Here is a 12,599-nt window from a genome sequence, read left to right as displayed (position 1 = left end):
CTGCTTTCAGTCCTGAAGTGCTGGGAGATAATCAATCCTAGGGTTTTGTGCACACTGGGTGGGCAGGCTATCGTTTGAGCTCCATCTCCAGCCCTACTTGTTCTTTAATTACAACTGTGATGTGTGGCGCTTGTGTTTAATTTCAGCACTGGGAGGCAGAGGTGGGTGGATTTCTGAATTCCAGGTCAGTCTGGTCTACACCAAGAACTCCAAAATAGCCAGTACTGCACAGTTAGATCAGGCTCAAAATAAACAGGGCTGGAGAGATAGCTTGGTGATTAAGAACATTTGTCGCTCTTGTAGTGAGTGGACCTGGGTTCAACTTCCAGTATTTACATCCTAACCACCCATAACTTCAGTTTCAGAGGATTTGGGGCCCTCTCCTGACTTCCAGGGGCACCAGGCATACACAGGGTGCAAAGCACACATATAAGGAATAAATCCAATAAACAAATATGTGTGAAAACTGTGGTGACAATTCTGACATTTTGGTTTCTTTTAAAAACACAGAAATATTATTAAGCATATGGTTTTGGGGGCTGGAGAGATGGCTCAGTGGTTAAGAGCACTGACTGCTCTTCCAGAGGTCCTGAGTTCAAATCCCAGCAACCACATGGTAGCTCACAACCATCTGTGATGGGATCTGATGCCCTCTGCTGGTGTGTCTGAAGACAGCTACAGTGTACTCATATACATGAAATATATACATCTTTTTAAAAAAGAACATGGTTTTGTTCCCGTCCCAAGTGTGGGGCTGCTTCAGACCGTCTTCGGCAGCTGACAATAATCTGCCTGGTGCTCTAGCAGGGGTGTGGTTTTGCCAGCTGCAGACAGTTTCTGCGATTGTGTGATATTTAAAACCCTGGGAACTTTTCAGAGGGCATATAAATGCTAGGGCCTTGAGAAAAGGGGACAAGTGGTTGCTGGTCATTCAGGGAGGTTGGCTGCAGTTGGTTAGGAGTCTTGCTCAAAGAAGAAATAAGAAGAAAGAAATTAGATTCAGGGTTCTCTCTCTCTCTCTCTCACACACACACACACACACACCCACACCTTTATCCTTCCACCTCTCCTATCTAGTGACTGGGAAGGAGACTGGGGAGATAAAGGGTGGGAAGAACTCACAGTGTAGCAACGCCCAGCTGAACAAGTGTAATAAAAGTGACAAGAGGCTGAATGATCTTTACTGTATTAGTGTACACAAGGAAATTAGCACATAGACCCTCAAACAGCAACAATAAAAATATATTATTTTATACCTGAAATAAAGACAAATAGAAAACTATGTTAAAACATTAAAAAGTTGCAAATGTTCATTAAAGGTATTTACATTTGTAGTCTAGTATCAGATATGACACAATTCTTTTAAATTAAATAGAATCTTTTATGAAAATAATATAAATAAATATTAAATACCCACAATGTAGCATACGTGAAGATCTGAGGTGTTCCACTTAGGTATTACGCATGTGTGGGGGTCCAGAGCTCCTTCCCTGAATCAAGCACAGTGAGGTGGAGCTTTGTGGCTGCCAGTACTGCCAGTCACCTCTGCAGAAACTCATGATTCTCTACCGGGCAAAACATGAGAGCTAGAAATGAAGGATTCTTTTTTGTCCTGTTTTAATCTTGAGCCAGAGTCTCACTCTGTAGCCCAGGCTTCCCCTAAACTTGTGGTGAGCTTCTAGCTTCAATCTCCCAAGCGCTAGGACTACAGGTGTGAGCCACCAAGCCAGGCTAAAAATGAAGGGCTTTTACAGTGTCTCGAGGTTACAGCAGACAGTCCAGGTATCTACTGAGGTCAACTTCCCATTACTGTCTGTACTTAGGGCGGTCGGGAGACAATGATGGCATCTCCACCTTACCATCCCTTTGCTTTCTTAGTCATGCCCCGCTCTCTGGACATGCTAAAGGCCTCTGACAGCGTCTTCCTCTTGACAGATCCTGTTCCACTTGATTCTCTGACCCAGGCACAGTAGGAGCTGTTTGCCAAAAGCAGGGGTGAGTCCATGGGATTAATACCGAGGGCGCTTGCTGCTTGGGCACGTGTACGTTTTTATGGATTTTGTTTCACATGGTTGGAAATTTTAAAGAAATATGCCCTAATTTTATAATACTCATTTTCTCGATCTTAGACACTTCAAAGGGACATCAGAAAACCCCAGGAAGCAGGAACAGTGCAGGCCCCGAGTGGGCCCATCCTTCAGCCCATGGTAACGACAGTGACAGGAGGGACAAGGACATGGGCGTTTCCAGGAGGATGAGCTGCTGACAGCTGTGTCCTGAGGTCTGTGTCACTGTTCAGGGAAGCACTTGTGAGTGGGCACGAGGAAGGATTTAGGAATGTGAGTTCAGTTACATCACAGGACTGATTCGGAGGCTCTGGGCCAGCAAGGTGTGTGCGGTGTCTTTGTGGACCAGGCAAATGTGGACATCGTTCATTTGGCCATAAAGAGAACTGAGGCTTGCAGGTGGGTTGTGGTCAGGTGGGCATAGGGTAGCCAGGGAACATCATCCAGAATCCCATTCATCCAGGACTCTGCAGCAGAGTCTGCACCCACTGAGGGAAGGCATCTAGGCAGGGCTGTCAGTGGGACCACAGGGACAGGTGCACACAGGGAGCATCAGGCAGTGTGCGTTGGAGGGACCTACTCTTAGAATGGCTGGCTTTTGCTTGATTTCCTTTATTGCTTGTTGCTATATATGGCGTGACAGCCTGGCAGGCAGGACCATGAGAGAGACGGTACAGCAGGCTCAGTGTGGCTAGCTGCAGTCTTCTAGGGCCACCAAAGCTAAGCTTAGCTCTGTGCAAAGCCTGATGTGTGCAAGACACCAGTGAGCTCCAGGTTTCGGGTGTGTCTTCTCGTAGTCGGGGAGGTGGGTGCTGTGCTTGTGGAGTCCTGGGCACTGACAAAGGGCCCAGAGCTGTGGCCACACTGGAAAGGGCTCTTTGGTCATATCCATGTACTGATCCTGTGAGAGTAGACACTAGGACACAAGAGGCCAAGGGACAGTGGGCACGGAGCCCTGCACCACCATGCCAACACACATGGCTTAGAACGGGGAACCTTGCACAGCCCCTGGCAGAGACAGAACTGAAAACTCTGTCACCGTCTTGTGTACGTCCTGCTGGAGCTCTTACTAAGGCCTCCCTTTGGGGTGGGAATCTTGCTTCCAACCTTGGGTGCTGAGGTGCTTGACTTTGATGCTGCTGGGCCTTTCCCTGCAGTGGAGACAGATGCACAGGAGGACACAGAACCACATGAGGACTCTTGTCTACAGGTAGGCAGCAGACCCCACCCCGACGGTGTGAATGCTGGGAGACCCCACCCCAAAAGTGTGAATGCTGGGAGAACCGGTCCTGGGTTTTAGAGAGAAGACAAAGGACAAAGGCATAGCAGCTGTAGGGACATCAGTACCAGCCCCGGTGAGTAGCTTTGGGGACATTACCAGCCCCAGTGAGCTGCCAGGAGGCATTTGCAGGGAGCAGCCACACCCTGCTAAACTTGGAGAATGGGGTTTCTAGGTCCACTGTCCATGGACAAATACAGGATACATTGCACATGCGCTGGAGCACAGTATGGGAGCCCTCCATGTGGCGCACGCCTCACCTTGCTGCGGGGCTGGAGCCTTGTAGAGAACATGTGTTTTGCGCAGGTTCATTGTGCAGCCACCTGGGCCCATCAGATGAACCTTCCAAGCCTGCAACAAAGGAGAGGCAGGCGTGACACCTCAGTCTGCTGGGTGATGGCAGAACTGACTACTCACTGTTCGCCATGACAGGGAGGTTCCTGCCCTTTGTCTTTAGGACCTGAGTCCTGTGACCAGAAAGACTTGTTCTGTCAGCTGCCAGGATGCACTAGGCTGTGGGCCTTTCTGCTCTTGAGCTGAGGTGAACACATAAGTTGGCTAATGAATGAGAAGCCAGGGAGGCCCAGTGTGCCCAGGCCCTGAGACAGGGAAACCGCGAGCTGGTCAGTGGGTCTTGTCACACAGCTGAATGGGGAGTGTGTTGCACAGCACAAGGCAGCCACAGCAGGGAGAGCAAGGAACAGCATCTAGCAGCCGATGCACAGGTTAGTCCATGGCAGACAACAGGCATGGAGGGCACAGAGGAGGCAGCTGCTGGCTGGTTCAGTAATGTTCAGTGTGGAGACCAGAGCAGCAACGCCCACGGAAAGGAGAAAGGGCAGTGGGAGTGGGAGGTAAAGACGCTACTGAGAGGCACAAACAAGCAGTGGAGGGCAGAGTCTGCTGGTGAGGACGGGTCCTCTCAGCACAACATGCGGTGGCAGCCTCATGGCTGGATGCCCTTCTTAGAACAAGGCCTTTACAGACGAGGAACAGAACTCAAGCCCAAGACCTGTGAATGAAAACAGTGCATCCAAGCATGTCTGCAGCAGGTGCTCACATGGACAGCTACGTCCTGGGCTCCAGAGTGGAGCCTGTCTCTGCTCATCCCTGCCCTGGGCTCTCACAGAATATTGATTCTGGTCACCCTTAGGTACCAGAGAATGGCAGAAGGGGCCGGACTCACTGACTCCAGCGTTGTCTGGACTATCCTAGGGCAGACACAACACTTTCATGTCCTTAGGACTTTTGAGTTTGGTGAGGCTACAGAATTGGGGGCAGGGACATGCTGGGATGCCAAGAAGACAAGCTGAGAAGGGTGCATTGGCTGGGTGTGGACAGGAGACGGTGGTGAAACATGTAAACGTCCCAGCTCTGCCCAGTGTGGCTGAGCAGCAGTGCTGACTTGTGCTGAACAGAGGCCGGCGGAGACAGCCACACTCCTTAGCAGAACAGCTGATTCCTGTTCTGGGTGAAATGCTCCAGACAGGAGGACACTACCTGAGACTAGGAGTCAGCTCCAAAGCTTCAGAAGGTCAGGCAAAGGGACCTTTGTTGTCCAGAGGCCATCATTCATAGGGCAGTGCTGGCTGCGGCTCTATCCCTACTCTGATCCACGAATAGATCACTTAGTGAGCAGGCCTGCCACTCTTAAGCTGCCAGTGTTGTGTAACAGTTTCCATCCACCCAGCCTGTAAGCTCCATCAGCAAAGTCCCTGAAACTGATCTGATTCACTAGGCCACTCCCTCCCAGGGTATCCAAGATGCAAAGAGGACTTGAGACCAGTTCAGCTGCCCGAAAGAGGCAGAAACCAGTCACACTGCTTAGAAGAGGTTTCAACTATCACTTGGAAATCACTCTTCAGCTTTTTGAGTTGCCTGCAGGCTCTGCAGTGTGTTCCAGGTCCCCAGCTTCTGTGACCCATCACACATTCTGGAGCAGAGTGGAGCCAAGAGCAGGCCTCTGGAGCTGCCTGGCATGGAGGGCAATGAAGGACTTAGCCAGCTGAGCATGGCAAGCATGGCTCTGGAGGCCTTGCCTCTCCCCGTTCCCTCTGGCCTGCTAAAAACCATTAGATCAGCTGGGCAGTGGTGGTGCACACCTTTAATCCCAGCACTCAGGAGGCAGGGGCCAGTGGACTTCTGTGAGTTCGAAGTCAGCCTGGTCTACAGATAGAGTTCCAGGACAGCCAAGGAACCAAAACCAAAACCAACCATTTGATTCCATTCCTAAAGCTGGCCACCAAGTTCTGTCCCCTTATTTGGCTACTTCCTCCTTCTGAGGTTGACCACAAAGGTTCAGCTATCAAAAGTCTCTTTTGTTTTACCTAATTAACATGGCTCATTAAAGTTTAAACCCCTCATCCTAACAGAGCCTTCCCTTTTACATTTATATTTTTTAAAGATTTATTCATTATATATGAGCACACTGCAGCTGTCCTCCGACACACCAGAAGAGGGCATCAGATCTTATTGCAGATGGTTGGGAGCCACCATGTGGCTGCTGGGAATTGAACTCAGGACCTCTGGAAGAGCCATCTCTCCAGCCTCACTTTTACATTTACAAGCTGCCATTTGCCTATGGGCCAATCTGTCTTCCCTATATTCAGAGACAGTCCTTAGTCCCCCCTCCCTCCCCTCACCCTTCCTTTCCCCTCATTAGTTCCCTTTCCCTTCTTCCTCTCCCTCCATCTACCATCCCTGTTCTCTGTCCCGTCAGGACAAATGAACCTCCTTTGTGCTGAGAACATGGTCTTGGGGGTCCAAGGTTCCCTACAGGGACCACACTATGCTGGGCAGACAGCCAGAGGAGGGAACATGAACTATCTGTCACCGTGGGGCACTTTTGTCAACCCAAATGCTGACAGGTACAGACTCTGATGCTGGGAGCCTGCCCCATACACGACAGCCATGACCAGGAAGTCAGGAGGGTCACGTCCCACAGCCACCACCCTAAGTGTGTGTCCACCTGCTCACCACCTCCCCACTGCTCCCATCTCAGCGCAGGCCCTCTCACCTCTTCTCCAGGAGCAAAGTTCTCATGACAAAGGGGACAGCGGTTTGCCACCTTCTCCGATTTGGCAGCTGAAATTATTTCAGTAAAAAGGACCTGGTTACTTGGATAAGCCCTCTGTGGGGAGGAAGGGTGCATCTCCTCCCGGGATGCCATGCCTGCCCATGCCCCGGAGGACTCGGGCACACTCACCGTTGCACTCCTTAGTTTTGATGTGACCAGGAAGCTCCTCCTTGGGAATGGCCTCGCTGCAGCGGGGGCACTTCCCAAATCCATCCCTTTTGTCACATTCTGTCAGCAGGTGTTCTGTCAGGCTGGAAATCTCAACCACCTGTACCCAAGAGAGACGGCAGAGTGACTTGGTGGGGCAGTGCAGGAACCACAGACCAGGGGCAGCTCCTTTGGGTTCTCTGGGTCTCTAACCCCCAGGGCTGTGACCCCACACTCTGTAGAGACCCCATGTCCTTCTGCTCCCATCACCGCAGTGCCACCAAAAGGCCATGGTGGTGGGGGTACTGCTCTGACTGAACTGTCCACTGTGGGTCTGGGTTCAAATTCTGGCTCCCAGTATTTCTTAGAGTGTGTACATGAATAGGACGGTCCCACCATCTAACACTCAGTAGGGATGGATGCCTTCCACACACTGCTGGAGAGGCCGGCTGTCCACCGGGACTCTCAAATTGTGTTACCAGGTGGAGGAATGAGTGTGCACAGGGTAGCCCCGCCCTCTCACACTCTTCCCTGCAGCAGAGGAAGCAGCACTCCCCATCTGGTCTTTCTCCTTTGAAGGGGGAGACCCAGAGCAGGAGAGAAGTAGAGCAGGGCATGCACCCTAGGAAAGACTGGTAGGGGCTAGCGGGAACTCAAAGTCCTCCGTTCATAAGATTTCGGAGACAGCAAACACGAGGGCAAACAGGCACACTGAACCGAGTGCACAGATGGCTGTGTCCAGAGGTGGAAGGTGTCAATGACAGGTGCCTGGCAAAGGATGTCCACCCCAGTCACGGGCAGCAAGCACATGTAAAGAGAGGTGCTCTTCCCACTGCCGAGATCTGTAAGGTGGCCGGGACTCTGCAGTGCTTCTAGGTACTGGCTCGGAGCAAAAGCCTGTCCAACAGGACCCCGGCTAGACGCGCAGCCCAGTGTGGTGCTGTGGTCATGATTACGGCTACTGCAGAGCAGAGATCACTGTGCTCATCTTGAATCCATTGTCATGGCGACAAAATTATGCAAAACCAATACACTGGCAGCCTGATACATGGTAATGGATGGAGCTGCACACCATCCTGAGGAGGCCCAGAGCAGCACATAGGAACTGGAAGTCTAAGTGAAGGTAACACTCCATTGGTGCCGGGAGCCGTCTCGGAGAAGCTAAAATCTAGCAGGTCATCTTCCCGAGATAGTTCCACCATGGACTAAAATCTACAGCAGCTTTGCTTCTCTAGACAAGGCCAAGGAGATTAAATCTGAGGAAAGATTCCTGCTATTAATATGCTTTTCCTGTTACTATTATATATACATAAAACAATTGCTAGGTATTGATCCACCCTGTTTAGCAGATTTCTACAGACCTACAAAGATGTAGTATCTTGTAGTAATGCTATATAGACAAATAGATTATGATTGTATAGAATTCCTGACTTGATTAAACTAAATTTAGGGAGAAAGTTTTCAGAGATGTCTTAGTTGCTAGAAAGATGTAATAAAGGTAGACTCAAGAATACAATAGTAGGTAAAGTAAGTAAAGGCTGCATAACAAGAAATACACTGAGATTTCACAATTACTCTAAAAAGAGAAATAGACATGGGGCAATTTTGTGTTCAAGGACAAACATTTGGGTCCAAGGATGACGTCACAGGTGTGCACTATGATAAAGCAAGGGCATGTAAAAACTCTGCCTTTGAACTTATAATGAGCTTATAGAATGAAACACTGCTTTGAACTTAATCTCAACATTCTTCTGTAACTCCCAGTCTATGTAAAATTTATCTAAGAGGTAGTTTTCTAAAGAATTAATGTTTTGCCTAAGAAGTTATAAAAGACCAGAGCAAAGAAATAAAGTAATAAAGTTGCTGGTTGAATGGTTTGGCTTGGGGAGTTCTGCTCCATCCATCCATTCATCTATCCATCCATCCATCCAGCCACCCATCCATCCATCCACCCACCCACCCACCTACCCGTCCATCCATCCATCCATCCATCCATCCATCCATCCATCCATCCACCCAAATGGGCATTTTTTCTATATGTACATACATGGATAGATGTGTATATATGTAAACATGCATGAATACCATGGAATTAACCGTAACAGATGGTTGGGCCCTGCCACAGTGTGGGTGTGTGAATGTTTGAAGTGTACGTGTCTGTGCATATCTGCCTGTATACAGCATCTTGATTCTTTCCTTTCCTTGTCTGGTTCACAACTTAGCCAGAAAGGCTTTTGGCTGATTCACCAAAGAAAGGAGGAGCAGCAGTGAATCCTTTCACCTAATCCCTGCTGCTAAACAGTATGTGTCCACGGCTAGATACTAGCACTTAGTCAAGCACAGTAATGAAGAGCCACGAGAGCATGAGGTTTCCCTAGCACCGCTGAAGCTTCTAGAGCTAAACAGAGCACAGAGTTAGACAGAAAAGCCAGCGTGTTTAAACCGTGGAATGAGCAACGTTTTAAGAATCCTTCACAAGTTCTCAGCAAGCATTCAGTGTTAGAGCTAGAAGACCAGAGACCATCAGTCTTTAAAGCCACATCCAGCACCATGTCCCACTTCAGGCCCACTCCAGGCCGAGCAGGCTCCAGGCAGATTGGCACAGCTTTTGTGCGCTCGCCATGAGCTGGTGTGAGTAGCTTCAGGAAACTCACCAGCTCACCATGCTAGACTGAGCTGTGCTTTGTTGGTGTCCTATGAGGGTGAACAGATGTTTCTGTATATCCCCCGGGAAAATCCACACAGCAAATCAGAACATGATTTGTGGCTACACTGCCCGCTGTGGGTAGTCAGAGCCGTCTCAGCCACAGTCTGCAGGGCAGTCTTCCTATGCCTGGCCTCATGCAGCATAGACTGACATGCTTTTTACAGGACATCCTGAAAATGGCGCTCAATCAGAATGTAGTACATGCCCTCACACAGCATGCAGGGGACAGCACTGGAAGCTGGCCATGGTGCTGCAGTGGCTGGCTACTTGCTGGGGACAGAGGCAAGACGATGCCTGTGAGCCCTGTGAGATGGAGAACTTGTTAGGACCCTTCCTGTGTCCATAGACACGGAAAAGCGATGACATGGACTGAGCCTCACAAGAAGAAGTGACCCAGCAATCCCATGAGCCTCTGCAGGATGGATGCTGATCCTCTACCTGCTGCCATGGAGGAATGAAAGGCCAGCTTCCTTCCAAGAGGCCTTCAGAAACCTTACTATTCAGTAAAAAGGTGCCATATTCTTTTAAACGACCTAGAAAACCACCAGGCAATGAGCAGTTAGAGGGAGTGAAAGCAGAAGGCACCCGACCCCAGGAACCGTAAAGTACTTGTGGAGAAACCCCAGTGTCAGCAGTGGGCTGCCTTGCTAGTCTGTTGAGCGGGAGGCCGTTAGGCCACCGGCACCACACACTGTTGGTTGTGTCCCTACTGCTGCTGACACCACATGCGTAGTCGAAGGACGTAGAGGGATGCAGCTAGGGTCCTTCCTATTGGCTGCCCTGGTAGAGCCAGGCCTGCTCTGCAGGTTTCAGGGAGAACCATCACAAATGGTCCTGCACAGACATGAACTCTGCTGGCTGCACGGCAAGGCCAGGCCCTGTGGTGCCATGGTAGCACAAGGTCTACAGTACAACCAACTGCTTTCTGACAGGGTGAGGCCCACTCTATGGCAGAGAACTCAAGTAAGCAGAGACAAGACCATAGTGATGACATCATGGATCCCAGTGGGCAGACAACTGCAGATTGTCTTCTAAGTGTTTGTGTTCATGTCTCCAGATCATTGCGATTGTGGGCTGTGGGCAAGGGAGCCTTCCTCTGTAACAAGCACCAGTTACTGCACAGGCTCCTAGCGGCCAAAACACCGAGTGCACACACGTCTGTTGCTGTGACACGTGGAGTGATAAATACAGCCATTAACCCCAAAAATGCCGTTGCACTAAACTTTCTCTGGGTCCTGGCTAAGTGGAAAACACTGTGTTTACCCTTTGACTTTGTCCCAGACTCTGGTGGGCCAGATAAGGGACAGAAGAGGGAGGTGTAGCCGTCAGGAAGGGACACCTAACCAGCACCATGGACGGTGCCCATGAACCAGCTACTAGGTTCATCCGGCCCTACGTGAACCCCAGGGCCCTTGTGTGCTGGCTCCTGTCTATGGACCACAAACAAGTTTCTTTACTTCCATATGTTGGCGTAAATATTTGGTTCAGTTTTCACCTAACAGCATGGTGGCCCAATGCTCAGTTTTCCATTGATGGGAATCATCTGTACCACCCCACAAGACTCTGGGAACAAGCAGAGGGCAGAAAGAAGGTGAGGCTTGGAGGGAGATGGCACATAGCTATTTCCTCAAGGGGCAGATTGTAGGGACCCACAGAGTACCATGGCCCCACTGTTAGGACAATGAAATAAGAGATGACCCTCACGATTGTGAGGTCTGGTGACAGTCACAGACCTGTTAGCCCCTGCACATGTGCTGTGCCACAGTAGACAGTAAGTGGAATTTGACTGTGAGGGTTAGGGGAGTGGGGACACTTCCGTGATGCAACTGAAGTCAGCCATAAGTAACTAGCAAGTTAACCGGTGAGTCGGACTTAGAGGATCATGACCAGCACCCCAGCTGGGACAACGGAAAGTTCTTTCTTTTCCAGGGGTAATGCAGTATGAAGTGGCCAGCAGCAAGGCTGTTCCCAGCAGGCTGAACTCAGACAGCCGAGCACGCATCACTTATGGTCTGTGTGAGTACACGCACAGCAGTAGTCAAGCCAGCACGGAGAGCAGGGCCGCACTCACACAGAGCTCCAGCAACGAAGGCTGGCAGCGCCATCAAAGTGGGACTGGGATGCCTGAGTTGCCAGGGAGACAGTGGCTGACACAGCAAGTCACTCTGGGTCACGGCACAGAGTTCTCTGCTCTCCCGACTTTTCCTTTGGAGCTTCTAAGATCTAGGATACTGTGCTTTGGTCTTTTTCTGAAAACCGAGGTGTGCTAACTGTGCCCTTGTGCTCAGCACCTGACTCCCGAGCAGTCACCTGTGAGCAGTCATGGCCCGTGCCCAGCTCCTGACCTGCCTGCAGTGGTCGCATCTGGTCAGCATGAGGCAGTATTTCCAGTAGTGGAGGTCCAGGCCCTCTTCTGTGAAGGACTCATTTCTTTCCCCACAGAAGATACACAGACTACAATGAAACAGAAAAGGTGAAAGTGAAGGCCAGGCGCTGGCTTCTGTGACCACACAACCATGACTGCACTCGAGTCAGGACTCTCTGGACCCCTCCTGTCCTGAAATGCCTGGTGCTCCGAAGGGCCTCACCAAGCAGCCCAAGGAGCTTACGATCCGTCTGGTGTGAGCCTTGCTGGCACAGTCCTCCTGTAGGTGGCATATGTCACAGAAGAGCTGGAAGTCAGCTCAGTCCCTTGGAGACTGGCCCTGCCCCTGGAACTGCATGCTGTTTTGTTGCAGCAGGATGAGGTGGAAGAGGGGCTGTGGCTGAGCCTGGCCTAAGTCAGCAGCAGCTTAGGGCAGTTTCCAGGTTTGGGATCAGGAAGAGGGAGGGGTCCAGAGTCGTCCGCAGAGTGAGCCAGGGAGCCGCTCGCCCACAGCCTCTCCACGCCTCCCATGCAGCAGATCCACACGGCATCACTTACTTATCCAAAAAGTGGTTATCTGGGATTTCTGGGGTGTCAGCTGGGGGAGCTTTCCTTCCCTGAGGGTCTGAGGGGATTAAAAGAGCACAATTTAGGTAATATTTGGCTGAAATGTTTAAAGTTTTAGTAACAAATAGTTATTTTAAAAATGACTACTTTTAAAAAGTCATCCAACACAATGTTCATATCCAATTAGGGCTGCAGAGCCAAGATACATTTTCTTCCCGTTCTCTTCAGTGCCAGGGGTCAAATCTGCGGCCTTGCACTGCCACAAGCTACGCCTGCAGCCCCTGGTTTGTGAGTCTTGTTATGTACTTCAAAGCAGTCTCCAACTTGCTGTGGTGTGGTGCTCTGGGTGAGAATGGTGGAACTATCTGGGAAGGATTAAGACATGTTGCCTC

At 50.4% G+C, this 12,599-nt stretch overlaps 1 protein-coding gene across 4 annotated transcripts in view; it reads right to left on the bottom strand.

Annotated features, from left to right (window-relative positions):
- Window positions 1–1,303: 1,303 nt before the first annotated feature.
- CEP104 (centrosomal protein 104) overlaps window positions 1,304–12,599 on the bottom strand; it is a 31,077-nt gene continuing 19,781 nt past the window's right edge. For all 4 annotated transcript variants that reach the window (XM_080920628.1, XM_080920627.1, XM_080920630.1 and 1 more), the window contains exons 17-22: window positions 12,199–12,265; window positions 11,621–11,729; window positions 6,551–6,689; window positions 6,362–6,429; window positions 3,606–3,696; window positions 1,304–3,217 (exon numbers count right to left, since the gene is read on the bottom strand). In XM_080920628.1, the coding sequence (XP_080776754.1) occupies window positions 3,102–3,217; window positions 3,606–3,696; window positions 6,362–6,429; window positions 6,551–6,689; window positions 11,621–11,729; window positions 12,199–12,265 (590 nt within the window). In that variant the 3' untranslated portion in view covers window positions 1,304–3,101. The remainder of the gene's footprint in view (window positions 3,218–3,605; window positions 3,697–6,361; window positions 6,430–6,550; window positions 6,690–11,620; window positions 11,730–12,198; window positions 12,266–12,599) is intronic.

Source organism: Micromys minutus (assembly GCF_963924665.1).
Source record: "Micromys minutus genome assembly, chromosome: 9".
NCBI lineage: Eukaryota > Metazoa > Chordata > Mammalia > Rodentia > Muridae > Micromys > Micromys minutus.
Note: the sequence above shows the minus strand (reverse complement) of the source record. Positions and strands in the feature narration are given on the sequence as shown.